Here is a 16204-nt window from a genome sequence, read left to right on the forward strand (position 1 = left end):
TGAGTGTTATTCTCAGAGCTGGGTGTAAAATAAAATCTGAGTAGTGAGTGTTATTCTCAGAGCTGGGTGTAAAATAAAATCTGAGTAGTGAGTGTTATTCTCAGAGCTGGGTGTAAAATAAAATCTGAGTAGTGAGTGTTATTCTCAGAGCTGGGTGTAAAATAAAATCTGAGTAGTGAGTGTTATTCTCAGAGCTGGGTGTGTAAAATAAAATCTGAGTAGTGAGTGTTATTCTCAGAGCTGGGTGTAAAATAAAATCTGAGTAGTGAGTGTTATTCTCAGAGCTGGGTGTAAAATAAAATCTGAGTAGTGAGTGTTATTCTCAGAGCTGGGTGTAAAATAAAATCTGAGTAGTGAGTGTTATTCTCAGAGCTGGGTGTAAAATAAAATCTGAGTAGTGAGTGTTATTCTCAGAGCTGGGTGTAAAATAAAATCTGAGTAGTGAGTGTTATTCTCAGAGCTGGGTGTAAAATAAAATCTGAGTAGTGAGTGTTATTCTCAGAGCTGGGTGTAAAATAAAATCAGTAGTGAGTGTTATTCTCAGAGCTGGGTGTGAAATAAAATCTGAGTAGTGAGTGTTATTCTCAGAGCTGGGTGTAAAATAAAATCTGAGTAGTGAGTGTTATTCTCAGAGCTGGGTGTAAAATAAAATCTGAGTAGTGAGTGATATTCTCAGAGCTGAGTGTGTAATAAAATCTGAGTAGTGAGTGTTATTCTCAGAGCTGGGTGTAAAATAAAATGAGTAGTGAGTGTTATTCTCAGAGCTGAGTGTAAAATAAAATCTGAGTAGTGAGTGTTATTCTCAGAGCTGGGTGTAAAATAAAATCTGAGTAGTGAGTGTTATTCTCAGAGCTGGGTGTAAAATAAAATCTGAGTAGTGAGTGTTATTCTCAGAGCTGGGTGTAAAATAAAATCTGAGTAGTGAGTGTTATTCTCAGAGCTGAGTGTGTGATAAAATCTGAGTAGTGAGTGTTATTCTCAGAGCTGGGAGTAAAATACAATCTGAGTAGTGAGTGTTATTCTCAGAGCTGGGAGTAAAATACAATCTGAGTAGTGAGTGATATTCTCAGAGCTGGGAGTAAAATACAATCTGAGTAGTGAGTGATATTCTCAGAGCTGGGAGTAAAATACAATCTGAGTAGTGAGTGTTATTCTCAGAGCTGGGAGTAAAATAAAATCTGAGTAGTGAGTGTTATTCTCAGAGCTGGGAGTAAAATACAATCTGAGTAGTGAGTGATATTCTCAGAGCTGGGAGTAAAATACAATCTGAGTAGTGAGTGATATTCTCAGAGCTGGGAGTAAAATAAAATCTGATCACAAAGCTAAAGACCAGGGATGTCCCTTCTCCTCCTGCCTTTGGTAGAGCACAGAACACAAGGTTTGGGGGGTGTTACAGTAAATAATTTACTTGGCATATTGTATTTGATTTGCAAATTCATCTTAAAAAGGGACATAAAAATAAATGTTTCCCTTTCTTGATTCAGATAAAACATTTTAAATAGCTTTCCACTTCTTATTTCCACTTCTTCTCTTCTATTACTAGATTTGCATCATTCTCTTGGTATCCTTTGCTAAAGGCACAGCAATGCTCTACTGGGTGCTAACTGAACATAATGGGTGAGCCAATGACAGGCATAAGTGCAGTCACAAATACAGCAGCTGGATCCAGTCATGCATACCCGCTTCTGAGCCTACCTAGGTATGCTTTTCAACAAAGGATAGCAATTGATAGAAGCAAATTTAATAAAAAGTAAAAATAGGAAAGTGGTTTACAATTGCATGCTCTAGCGGAATCATAAAAGAATGGGGGGGGGGTTTATGTCCCTTTAAAAAGTAACAAATAATGCAACTCAAATTACACAAATAAGATGATTAAAATAGCCGATGAATAATTTACTACAAGAATAATATACCGATTTCCTTAAAATAAAAAAACAAAAAAAAATAAACTTACAGGACAATAGTGGTCTACTGGACATAAGTTACACTTTTCTGCTCCCCAACTGGCCTGATATTCACCGTCACGGCAATACATGCACGCTGCATTACTTGGTCCTTTAAATGTGCCTAAAGTAACATAAAAATGAGAGCAATGTTACCGTAAAATTACTACACATTATGTGAAATCTAAATAAGACCCCTACAAACATCATACATGTATTTGTCAATACAAGTCGCACACAGGAATATATACTATGCCAACTCTGAATCCTGTCTGGAATAATTAAAATGGTGTTGGGTGACATTTATTAGAAAAGAAAACAAAATCAATTGAAATTGACCCGTACCAAATCCTTCAGCTGTAAAGTATAAGGTTCTTTTGATGGTGATGCTGGTAATGTTGCATAGAAAGAAAGGACGGTTAGCTGAGAAAATGGCACATTTCACAATCACACCATCTTATTGCAGACTCCTTACACAGATGTTTCATTTACTTGATTTTCTTCATAACTGAACCAATCTGGCTTCTGAAAGGTTGTATGGTGGCATTTAAAAATGACCAGGTTTATTGTCCTGTGCTCTTAAAGGGACAGTACACACAATTTTCATATAACTGCAAGTAATAGATACTACTATAAAGAATAATATGCACAGATGATGATATAAAAATCCAGTATACAACCTTTTAAAAACTAACGGCTAGATTACGAGTTTTGCGTTAAGAGTGAAAAAGCCTCACAACTCTGCTTTTTCACTACCGCTGGTATTACAAGTCTTGCAGGTATAGCTGTACTGCACACTTTTTGACCGTAACGCAACGTAACTACCGCACCTTTCAAAAAGTCCTTTTTCAATGGGACTTCCATAGCGCCGGTATTACGAGTTTGCCTGTCCGGCCAAAAAGTGAGCAGTACAGCCTATACCGTCAAGATCGGTACCGTAAACTGAAAGTCAGTAGTTATGGGTTTTATGCTAAAAAGCTGTAGCATAAAACTCATAACTAAAGTGCTACAAAGTACACTAACACCCATAAACTACCTATTAACCCCTAAACCGAGGCCCTCCCGCATCGCAAACACCAAAATAAAATTATTGACCCCTAATCTGCCCCTCCAGACATCGCCACCACTATAATAAACATATTAACCCTAAACCACCGCACTCCCGCATCAAAAACACTAGTTAAATATTAACCCCTAATCTGCTGCCCCCAATGTCACCGCCGCCACTATACTAAAGTTATTAACCCCTAAACCTAACCCTAACCCTAACCCCCTTAACTTTAATATAATTAAAATAAATCTAAATAAAAATTACTTTCATTAACTAAATAATTCCTATTTAAAACTAAATACTTACCTGTAAAATAAACCATATGCTAGCTACAATATAATTAATAGTTACATTGTATCTATCTTAAGTTTTATTTTTATTTCACAGGCAAGTTTGTATTTATTTTAACTAGGTAGACTAGTTAGTAAATAGTTATTAACTATGTACTAGCTACCTAGTTAAAATAAATACAAATTTACCTGTAAAATAAAATCTAACCTGTCTTACACTAACACCTAACATTACACTATAATTAAATAAATTACATTTAATAAAATTAACTAAATTACAAAAAAAACAAAACCCTAAAATTACACAAAATAAAAAAATAATCAAATATTTAAACCAATTACTCCTAATCTAATAGCCCTATCAAAATAAAAAAGCCCCCCCAAAATAAAATAAAAACCCTAGCCTAAACTAAACTGCCAATAGCCCTTAAAAGGGCCTTTTGCGGGGCATTGATCCAACTAAATCAGCTCTTTTACCTGTAAAAAAAAATTCAAACAACCCCTCAACAGTTAAACCCACTACCCACACAACCACCCCCCCCCCCCCAAATAAAAGCCTATCTAAAAAAACCTAAGCTCCCCATTGCTCTGAAAAGGGCATTTGGATGGGCATTGCCCTTAAAAGGGCATTTAGCTCTTTTTTCAGTGCCCAAAACGTAAGCTAAAAAACATAATTTATGTAAGAACTTACCTGATAAATTCATTTTTCATATTGGCAAGAGTCCATGAGCTAGTGACGTATGGGATATACAATCCTACCAGGAGGGGCAACGTTTCCCAAACCTCAAAATGCCTATAAATACACCCCTCACCACACCCACAATTCAGTTTAACAAATAGCCAAGCAGTGGGGTGATAAAGAAAGGAGTAGAAAGCATCAACAAAGCAATTTGGAAATAATTGTGCTTTATACAAAAAATCATAACCACCATAAAAAGGGTGGGTCTCATGGACGCTTGCCAATATGAAAGAAATGAATTTATCCGGTAAGTTCTTACATAAATTATGTTTTCTTTCATGTAACTGGCAAGAGTCCATGAGCTAGTGGCGTATGGGATAGTAATACCCAAGATGTGGAACTCCACAGAAGAGTCACTAGAGAGGGAGAGATAAAACAATAACAGCAATGTTACGCTGAAAAATAAAATCCACAACCCAAAATATACGTTTATTCTTATAATGAAAAGAAAAAACTCAAACATAAGCAGAGGAATCAAACTGAAACAGCTGCCTGAAACACTTTTCTACCAAAAACTGCTTCCGAAGAGGCAAATACATCAAAACGGTAGAATTTAGTAAATGTATGCAAAGAAGACCAAGTTGCTGCTTTGCAAATCTGATCAACTGAAGCTTCATTCTTAAAAGCCCAAGAAGTGGAGACTGATCTAGTAGAATGAGCTGTAATTCTCTGAGGCGGGGCATGACCGACTCCAAATAAGCCTGATGAATCAAAAGCTTTAACCAAGATGCCAAGGAAATGGCAGAAGCCTTCTGACCTTTCATAGAACCAGAAAATATAACAAATAGACTAGAAGTCTTCCTGAAATCTTTAGTAGCTTCAAAATAATATTTCAAAGCTCTTACCCCATCCAAAGAATGTAAAGATCTCTCCAAAGAATTCTTAGGATTTGGACACAAAGAAGAGACAACAATTTCTCTATTAATGTTAGAACTCACAACCTTAGGAAGAAATTTAAATGAAGTCCGCAAAACTGCTTTATCCTGAGGAAAAATCAGAAAAGGAGATTCACAAGAAAGAGCAGATAATTCGGAAACTCTTCTAGCAGAAGAGATGGCCAAAAGGAACAACACTTTCCAAGAAAGTAGTTTAATGTCCAAAGAATGCATAGGCTCAAACGGAGGAGCCTGTAAAGCCTTCAAAACCAAATTAAGACTCCAAGGAGGAAAGATTGATTTAATGACAGGCTTGATGCAGACCAAAGCCTGTACAAAACAGTGAATATCAGGAAGCTTAGCAATCTTTCTGTTAAATAAAACAGAAAGAGCAGAGATTTGTCCCTTCAAGAAACTTGCAGACAAACCCTTATCCAAACCATCCTGAAGAAACTGTAAAATTCTAGGAACTCTAAAAGAATGAAAGGAGAATTTATGAGAAGAACACCATGAAATGTAAGTCTTCCAAACTCGATAATAAATCTTCCTAGAAACAGATTTACGAGCATGTAACATAGTATTAATCACAGAGTCAGAGTAACCTCTATGACAAAGCACTAGGCGTTCAATTTCCATACCTTCAAATTTAATGATTTGAGATCCTGATGGAAAAACAGACCTTGAGACAGGAGGAGGTCTGGCCTTAATGGAAGTGGCCAAGTTTGGCAACTGGACATCCAAACAAGATCCACATACCAAAACCTGTGAGGCCATGTCGGAGCTACCAGCACCACAAACAATTGTTCCATGATGATTTTGGAGATCACTAGAAGAACTAGAGGCGGGAAAAAATAAGCAGGTTGGTAACATCAAGGAATTGTTAACGCATCCACCGCTTCCGCCTGAGGATCCCTGGACCTGGACAGGTACCTGGGTAGTTTGTTTAGATGGGAAGCCATCAGATCTATTTCTGGAAGACCCCACATCTGAACAATCTGAGAAAACACATCTGGATGGAACGACCACTCCCCGGATGTAAAGTCTGACGGCTTCCCAATTGTCTATACCTGGGATATGAACCGCAGAAATTAGACAGGAGCTGGATTCCGCCCAAGCAAGTATCTGAGATATTTTTTTCATAGCTTGGGGACTGTGAGTCCCACCCTGATGATTGACATATGCCACAGTTGTGATATTGTCTGTCTGAAAACAAAATGAACGGTTCTCTCTTCAACAGAGGCCAAACCTGAAGAGCCCTGAAAATATTGATTGGTAACCTCGCCTCTTGAGATTTCCAAACCCCTTGTGCTGTCAGAGATCCCCAGACAGCTCCCCAACCTGTAAGACTTGCATCTGTTGTTATCACAGTCCAGGTTGGATGAACAAAAGAGGCCCCTTGAACTATACGATGGTGATCTAACCACCAAGTCAGAAAGAGTCAAACATTGGGATTTAAGGATATTAATTGTGATATCTTTGCATAATCCCTGCACCATTGATTCAGCATACAAAGCTGGAGAGGTCTCATATGAAAACGAGCAAAGGTGATCGTGTCCGATGCTGTAGTCATGAGACCTAAAACCTCCATGCACATAGCTACTGAAGGGAATGATAGAGACTGAAGGTTCCGACAATCTGAAACCAATTTTAATCATCTCGTCTGTTAGAGGCAGAGTCATGGACACTGAATCTATCTGGAAACCTAAAAAGGTGACCCTTATCTGAGGAATCTAAGAACTTTTTGGTAAATTGATCCTCCAACCATGTCTTTGAAGAAACAACACTAGTTGATTCGTATAAGATTCTGCAGAATGTAAAGGCCGAGCTAGTACCAAGATATCGTCCAAATAAGGAAACACTGCAATACCCCGTTCTCTGATTACAGAGAGTAGGGCACCGAGAACCTTTGAAAAGATTCTTGGAGCTGTCGCTAGGCTAAATGGAAGAGCGACAATTTGGTAATGCTTGTCTAGAAAAGAGAATCTCAGAAACTGAGTGGTCTGGATGAATTGGAATATAAAGATATGCATCCTGGAAGTCTATGGTGGACATATAATGCCCTTGCTGAACAAAAGGCAGAATAGTCCTTATAGTCACCATTTTGAAAGTTGGCACTCTTACATAACTATTCAAATTTTTTTTTCAGATCCAGACTTTCTTTCTTTCTTTCTCCCTGTTCCTGAAACAGAACTGGTATGATTACCCCTGAAAGCTCTAGGTCTGAAACACCACTTCAGAAAAGCCTGAGCATTTACTGGATTTGCTGGGATGCATGAGAGAAAAAAATCTTCTCACAGGAGGTCTTACTCTGAATCCTACTCAGTACCCTTGAGAGACAATACTTTGAATCCACTGATTTTGGACAGAATCTGCCCAAATGTCTTGGAAGAATCTTAATCTGCCCCCTACCAGCTGAGCTGGAATGAGGGTCACTCCTTCATGCAGACTTGGGGGCTGGCTTTGGTTTCTTAAACGGCTTGGATTTAATTCCAACTTGAAGGTTTCCAATTGGAACCAGATTCTTTGGGGGAAGGATTAGGTTTCTGTTCCTTATTTTGTCGAAAGGAACGAAAATGGTAAGAAGCTTTAGATTTACCCTTAGGTCTTTTATACTGAGGCAAAAAAAATCCCTTCCCCAAAGCTCTTCTAGCTAAAATAGCTAAAGACATAGATTTAACATCAGTTTTGATATAAAAAATGGCATCACAGATAAAATGATTAGCATGTTGAAGCAAGCGAACAATGCTAGACAAATCAGAATCCATTTTCTGTTGCGCTAAACTTTCCAACCAAAAAGTTGATGCAGCTGCAACATCAGCCATAGAAATGGCAGGCCTGAGAAGATAGCCAGAATATAAATAAGCTTTCCTTAGATAAGATTTAAGTTTCCTATCTAAAGGGTCTTTAAAAGAAGTACTATCTTCCATAGGAATAGTAGTACGTTTAGCAAGAGTAGAAATAGCCCCATCAACTTTGGGTATCTTTTCCCAAAACTGCAATCTAACTGCTTGCAAAGGATACGATTTTTTAAACCTCGGAGGAATAAAAAGTACCAGGCCTATTCCATTCCTTAGAAATCATATCAGAAATAGCATCAGGAACTGGAAAAAACCTCTGGAGTAACCACAGGAGGTTTATAAACATAATTTAAATGTTTACTTGATTTAATATCGAGAGGACTAGTTTCCTCAATATCCAATGTAATCAACACCTCTTAACAAGGAACGAATATACTCCATTTTAAATAAATACGTAGATTTGTCAGTGTCAATATCTGAGGAAGGATCTTCTGAACCGGATAGAAACTCATCAGAAGAGGATAATTCAGTATGTTGTCGGTCATTTGAAATTTCATCAACTTTATGAGAAGTTTTAAAAGACCTTTTACGTTTATTAGAAGGCGGGATGGCAGACAAAGCCTTCTGAATCGCATCAGCAATAAAATCTTTTATATTTACAGGTATATCATGTACATTATATGTTGAAGGAGCAACAGGCATTGTACTATTACTGATGGACACATTCTCTGCATGTAAAAGCTCATCATGACAACTATAACATACCACAGCTGGAGATATAATCTCCACAAATTTACAACAAATGCACTAAGCTTGGTAGAACCGTTATCAGGCAGCAGGGTTCCAACAGTGGTTTCTGAGACAGGATCGGATTGAGACATCTTGCAAATGTAAGAGAAAAAAACAAGATACAGTATAAAGCAAAAGTATCAATTTCCTTATATGGCAGTTTCAGGAATGAGGAAAAAAATGCAAACAGGATAGCCCTCTGAAGGCAAGAGGCATACAGGAATGGGGTTTCAAAAAATAAAATTATTTGGCGCCAAGTTTGACGCACAACGCAAACTGACATTTTTTTGGTGCTATCATCATCCCGAAATGACACTCGCGTCATTGAAGACGCAACCTTGTGCAAAAAACTCGGTCAACTACGACCCCGGAAATGACGAATTTGCGTCATCGGACGTACCTTCGCGGCAAAAAAATTCTCGCGCCAAGAATGACGCAATAAAACTGGCATTTTATGCCCTTGTGAGCCTAATTTTGCCCGTGAAATTTCATGAAAAGCATTCAATTGAAAAAAGACTAAACCCCAGGTAAGAAAAATATTTTCCTAAATATGTGTTTTCCCAAATATGAAACTGATAGTCTGCAAAAGGAAATATACATAAACCTGACTCATGGCAAATATAAGTACAATACATATATTTAGAACTTTACATTAATGCATAAAGTGCCAAACCATATGTCTTAAGTAATGAAAACATACTTACCGAAAGACACCCATCCACATATAGCAGATAGCCAAACCAGTACTGAAACAGTTATCAGTAGAGGTAATGGAATATGAGAGTATATCGTCAATCTGAATAAGGGAGGTAGGAGATGAATCTCTTCGACCAATAACAGAGAACCTATGAAATGGATCTCCCGCGAGGAAAACCATTACATTCAATAGGTGATACTCACTTCACATTCCTCTGACATTCACTGTACTCAGAGGAATCGGGCTTCAAAATGCTGAGAAGCACATATCAACGTAGAAATCTTAGCACAAACTTACTTCACCATCTCCATAGGAGGCAAAGTTTGTAAAACTGAATTGTGGGTGTGGTGAAGGGTGTATTTATAGGCATTTTGAGGTTTGGGAAACTTTGCCCCTCCTGGTAGGATTGTATATCCCATACGTCACTAGCTCATGGACTCTTGCCAATTACATGAAAGAAATAAAACCTACCTAATAAACCCTTAAAAAAACCTAACACTAACCCCCGAAGATCCACTTAGTTTTTGAAGACCGGACATACATCCGCAAGAAGTGGTCCTCCAGACGGGCAGAAATCTTCATCCAGACGGCATCTACTATCTTCATCCTTCCGACGTGGAGCAGCTCCATCTTCAAGACATCCGGCGTGGAGCATCCTCTTCTCTTGACAGCTACTGAAGAATGAAGGTTCCTTTAAAGGACGTCATCTTTATCAGCCAATCGGAATTAAAGGTGAAAAAATCCTATTGGCTGATGCAATCAGCCAATAGGATTGAGCTCGCATTCTATTGGCTGTTCAGCCAATAGGATTTGTTCACCTTTAATTCCGATTGGCTGATAGAATTCTGGCGGCGACGTTGGGGCGGCAGATTAGGGGTTAATAAGTAACGTAGGTAGCAACGATATTGGGGCAGCAGATTGTAGGTGGTGGCGATGTCGGGGGCGCCAGATTAGGGGTGTTTAGACTCAGGGTTTATGTTAGGGTGTTAGGTGTAAACATAACTTTTCTTTCCCCATAGGAATCAATGGGGCTGCATTACGGAGCTTTACGCTTTTTTATTGCAGGTGTTAGTTGTTTTTTTTTAGCCGGCTCTCCCCATGGATGTCTATGGGGAAATCGTGCACGAGCACGTACAACCAGCTCAAAGCAGCGCTGGTATTTGTGTGCGGAATGGAGCTCAACGCAACCATATTGCCTGCCAACGCCATTTTTTTGCAAACCTGTAATAGCAGCGCTTTAGGGAGGTGAGCGGTGGAAATAACTTGCAAGTTAGTACCGAGCCATTCATAACGCAAAACTCGTAATCTGGCAGTTACTTAGAAGCTCTCAGTTTAGCTCTGTTGATGAGATAGCCTGGGACACCCACTGAAAGGGTCAGGGTAAACAAAAAGAGCATACACTTCCCCCCTTCCCTGCATATGAAAAGACAGATAGCATATCAGGAGCCTGCAGGAGTCTATAAACACCTGTATACATCTGGCACTGTGGGACTTGGTTATGAGTCTAAAAATTAGCACAATGATCTTAAAAAAAAACAAGCAAAACTATACTTTTTTATAAAAACACTACCAGATGGGCTATATAAATGGATCATCTACAAAACATTTATGCAAGGAAAAATCTAGTGTATAATGTCCGTTTAAGCATTTTTCAATCATTATCTCTTTCATGGTCCTAATATACTGAGGTGATTGACCAAGAACATTTTAGGTACTATATTTTTGGATTGCTTATAATGCACAAGTATGTATGTAATTGTAATCAGCATTTTCACATATTCAGTTTAGATTAACAGAATAATACTCCTCTTCTTCAGTAAGAAATTCCTCTTCATCATTAAATCCATATAGTTTTGCCGCATTTCAGTAAACTAAAAGTACAATGGATAAACAGAAAAAAACTAAATTTGAAGTGTTTTAAGACCAAAATTGGTAATAAAACATTTCGTTATAGAAAATTTGATACGAAATTTAATTTAGTGACAAGTAAGAAACAAAAAAAAAAGGAAAAAGAAAAGAAGATAGTGTCCATTATAAGTCCAAAACTTGTGAAATTAATGTGCTGGTGTTCTAGTGAAATGGTCTGCAGATCAGTCTGTGACATCCCATGCTATTCTAGTCTGTATACCAATGATGACCAGTCTAAGGAAGACCGAGCGACAACTATAGCTTTCATAGCCTTAATTCAAAATATGTATAACAGTAGCAAAAATACAAAGTAATTCAGCTAAACCAGAGTTATCCAAAGGAGGTAAAATCCCCATGAGCACGCAGAGAAAAGGGCCAAAGCTGCAGGTAACATAGCAGTGCTTGGCAGGATCACAGCATAGAAAGCTACTGGTTCGCAGTAAACTGGTGATTAATGACAAGCAAGTACGGGAGCAGAGAAAATATGTTGCAGTTGTATGAATACAGCAGGTACAGAAGAAGAACATATGTAGCAGTTATATGAATACAGCAGGTACAGAAGAAGAACATATGTAGCAGTTATATGAATACAGCAGGTACAGGAGCAGAGAATATATGTAGCAGTTGTATGAATAAAGCAAGTACAGAAGACGAGAACATATGTAGCAGTTGTATGAATACAGCAGGTACAGAAGAAGAGAACATATGCAGCAGTTGTATGAATAAAGCAGGTATAGGAACAGAGAACATATGTAGCAGTTGTATGAATACAGCAGGTACAGAAGAAGAGAACATATGTAGCAGTTGTATGAATACAGCAGGTACAGAAGAAGAGAACATATGTAGCAGTTGTATGAATACAGAAGGTACAGAAGAAGAGAACATATGTAGCAGTTGTATGAATACAGTAGGTACAGAAGAAGAGAACATATGTAGCAGTTGTATGAATAAAGCAGGTATAGGAACAGAGAACATATGTAGCAGTTGTATGAATACAGCAGGTACAGGAGCAGAGAACATATGTAGCAGTTGTATGAATACAGCAAGTACAGAAGAAGAGAACATATGTAGCAGTTGTATGAATACAGTAGGTACAGAAGAAGAGAACATATGTAGCAGTTGTATGAATACAGCAGGTATAGGAACAGAGAACATATATAGCAGTTGTATGAATACAGCAGGTACAGAACAAGAGAACATATATGTAGCAGTTGTATGAATACAGCAGGTACAGGAGCAGAGAACATATGTAGCAGTTGTATGAATACAGCAGGTACAGAAGAGGAGAACATATGTAGCAGTTGTATGAATACAGCAGGTACAGAAGAGGAGAACATATGTAGCAGTTGTATGAATACAGCAGGTACAGAAGTAGAGAACATATGTAGCAGTTGTATGAATACAGCAGGTACAGAAGTAGAGAACATATGTAGCAGTTGTATGAATACATCAGGTACAGAAGAAGAGAACATATGTAGCAGTTGTATGAATACAGTAGGTACAGAAGACGAGAACATATGTAGCAGTTGTATGAATACAGAAGGTACAGGAGCAGAGAACATATGTAGCAGTTGTATGAATACAGTAGGTACAGAAGACAAGAACATATGTAGCAGTTGCATGAATACAGCAGGTACAGGAGCAGAGAACATATGTAGCAGTTGTATGAATACAGCAGGTACAGGAGTAGAGAACATATGTAGCAGTTGTATGAATACAGCAGGTACAGGAACAGAGAACATATGTAGCAGTTGTATGAATACAGTAGGTACAGAAGACAAGAACATATGTAGCAGTTGCATGAATACAGCAGATACAGGAGCAGAGAACATATGTAGCAGTTGTATGAATACAGCAGTTACAGGAGTAGAGAACATATGTAGCAGTTGTATGAATACAGCAGGTACAGAACAAGAGAACATATGTAGCAGTTGTATGAATACAGCAGGTACAGGAGCAGAGAACATATGTAGCAGTTGTATGAATACAGCAGGTACAGAAGAGGAGAACATATGTAGCAGTTGTATGAATACAGCAGGTACAGAAGAGGAGAACATATGTAGCAGTTGTATGAATACAGCAGGTACAGAAGTAGAGAACATATGTAGCAGTTGTATGAATACAGCAGGTACAGAAGTAGAGAACATATGTAGCAGTTGTATGAATACAGTAGGTACAGAAGACAAGAACATATGTAGCAGTTGCATGAATACAGCAGGTACAGGAGCAGAGAACATATGTAGCAGTTGTATGAATACAGCAGGTACAGGAGTAGAGAACATATGTAGCAGTTGTATGAATACAGCAGGTACAGGAACAGAGAACATATGTAGCAGTTGTATGAATACAGAAGGTACAGGAGCAGAGAACATATGTAGCAGTTGCATGAATACAGCAGGTACAGGAACAGAGAACATATGTAGCAGTTGTATGAATACAGTAGGTACAGAAGACAAGAACATATGTAGCAGTTGCATGAATACAGCAGATACAGGAGCAGAGAACATATGTAGCAGTTGTATGAATACAGCAGTTACAGGAGTAGAGAACATATGTAGCAGTTGTATGAATACAGTAGGTACAGAAGAGGAGAACATATGTAGCAGTTGTATGAATACAGTAGGTACAGAAGAGGAGAACATATGTAGCAGTTGCATGAATACAGCAGGTACAGGAACAGAGAACATATGTAGCAGTTGTATGAATACAGTAGGTACAGAAGACAAGAACATATGTAGCAGTTGCATGAATACAGCAGATACAGGAGCAGAGAACATATGTAGCAGTTGTATGAATACAGCAGTTACAGGAGTAGAGAACATATGTAGCAGTTGTATGAATACAGTAGGTACAGAAGAGGAGAACATATGTAGCAGTTGTATGAATACAGTAGGTACAGAAGAGGAGAACATATGTAGCAGTTGCATGAATACAGCAGGTACAGGAACAGAGAACATATGTAGCAGTTGTATGAATACAGTAGGTACAGAAGACAAGAACATATGTAGCAGTTGCATGAATACAGCAGATACAGGAGCAGAGAACATATGTAGCAGTTGTATGAATACAGCAGGTACAGGAACAGAGAACATATGTAGCAGTTGTATGAATACAGAAGGTACAGGAGCAGAGAACATATGTAGCAGTTGCATGAATACAGAAGGTACAGGAGCAGAGAACATATGTAGCAGTTGTATGAATACAGAAGGTACAGGAGCAGAGAACATATGTAGCAGTTGTATGAATACAGTAGGTACAGAAGACGAGAACATATGTAGCATGTTACAGAAGCATTAGTTATTTTGTTGTGAAGAGCTTATTTCCCAGCAGCAATGCCTGAACCAGCAAGCCAGCGCCTAAGAAGGGCTCCAAGAAAACCGTAACAAGTATCATTTCATAAAGAGTTAACTCTTTTTTTTCAGCTTTTAGAAACTATTGTCTAATCACCTCTGGAGCCAGACTGCTAATTGATAAGATGAACTTGTAAACTTGTTATCTTAAGTACTGTAATCCTATTGTGGCCTGTCAAAGGACAGTGCTCTCTATCTAAATGTGTGATGGGGGATTTTGTGCTTCCCCCCCTCTCCCCCTGGGAGTGCCCTGTGTGCATGTAACCTTAATAAAAAGCAGGCTGGGCATCCCAGTCCTGAGTTCTTGTTTGACCCTCAATCGCAGCGTTGACTCGTTTTTGTGGGCAGAAGGGTATCCTAGCGGTACTGCAGCTAAGGGAGATTATTCTATATTTGCGAGACTCATATAGAATACTATGGAAAGCAGCTTCTCCCCTCTTTAGCAATAGGGATCCAGGCTACTAAGCGGTCCATCTCTCAGCGAGACTAAGGGTAACCGTAACATTTGGCGGCAGCGGCGGGATTTTCCTGGATTTCCTAGGAGAGGTACAGAACGGATGGAGAGCGCTTACGAAAAATTGAAGCGTACAACCCAAAAGGATTTACTTGAAAGCAGAGGGGGGTACGCCAGCAACCGGCCGAGGAGAGAGCTGATCGCAGAATTGACCGAACTGGATCAGAGCTTCACAATGGCGGAAACACCGACCACGATTAGTGACGAAAAAACCAGGATTGTTCGGGAAAGGCTCTCATTATACGGGCCGAACCCCTCCATGGAATTGGTACAGCAGTTGATGGCAGAGGCGGACGAGGATATACGAGAGACTCGAGCCCACGAACTCAACCTAGCGAATGCACACCGCAATGCTGAAGCCCCGCAGGTAATCATCCCTGTCGAAAATGCTGGGAGGCCCAAGATACCCTATGCGGCATTTCGACCCTTCCTAGAGAGCGAGACAGGGATTGATGAATATTTGGCGGACTTCGAAAGGCAATGTGCCCTGCACCAGATTCCCAACAGAGAGTGGCCCACGATATTGTCTGGGAAACTATCCGGGCGAGCCCTGGAAGCCTTTCGTACTCTGGGTGCTGAGGAAGTGACACAGTATGAGCTAGTTAAGGAGACACTGTTGCGACGGTACGCTGTAACTCCGGACACGTATCGCCGACAGTTTCGGGGCACGGAAAAGAAGCCTAACGATACCCATATGGAATGGGCGCACCGAATGCGGAGAGCGGCAAATCACTGGCTGAGCGGAAGTAAAGCGGTGACTGGGGAGGAAATTTTACAATTGTTTCTCTTAGAACATTTTTATAATGGCATGGAACAGCAAGGGAAGGAATGGCTGCGAGACAGGCGGCCTTCTACCTTAGAAGAAGCAGCCAAATTGGCCGATGAACATTATGACTCCCGTCTTCACGAACCCATGAACTACCGAGCTCCAGCACGGGTCGAACCCAGAGAGGTTTACCGTGCACCCCCTCGTACTGAATTCCGAGCCCCGGTGCCCACAAGGCCCGTCCGACACTCAGGACCACCCAATAACAGCTCTGAGCGTCCCAGACCGACTTGCCACCGATGCAAGCAACCAGGGCATTTCATGGCTAGCTGCCCCCTTAATACGCACCAGACACCCAGGAATTACAATTACCCCTCTGGGTCCTATCGTCCGGCCCGGGCCCTCTGTGTTAACCAAGAGGCCCCTATGGAGGGATATGTGGGGCCGCTTCACGAGGCAGACCCTGTATATGCTGCCTCAGATA

The 16204-nt window shown here is 39.6% G+C and overlaps 1 protein-coding gene across 1 annotated transcript; it reads left to right on the forward strand.

Annotated features, from left to right (window-relative positions):
* The first annotated feature begins 11673 nt into the window (after positions 1 to 11673).
* On the forward strand, positions 11674 to 12309 carry LOC128644220 (uncharacterized 29.1 kDa protein in cryB1 5'region-like). Its single transcript, XM_053696914.1, has one exon. It carries the CDS (start codon positions 11674 to 11676, stop codon positions 12307 to 12309), a length of 636 nt encoding a protein of 211 aa, XP_053552889.1.
* The last annotated feature ends 3895 nt before the right edge of the window (positions 12310 to 16204 follow it).

Source organism: Bombina bombina, unplaced genomic scaffold (genome assembly GCF_027579735.1).
Source record: "Bombina bombina isolate aBomBom1 unplaced genomic scaffold, aBomBom1.pri scaffold_1769, whole genome shotgun sequence".
NCBI classification, from domain to species: domain Eukaryota; kingdom Metazoa; phylum Chordata; class Amphibia; order Anura; family Bombinatoridae; genus Bombina; species Bombina bombina.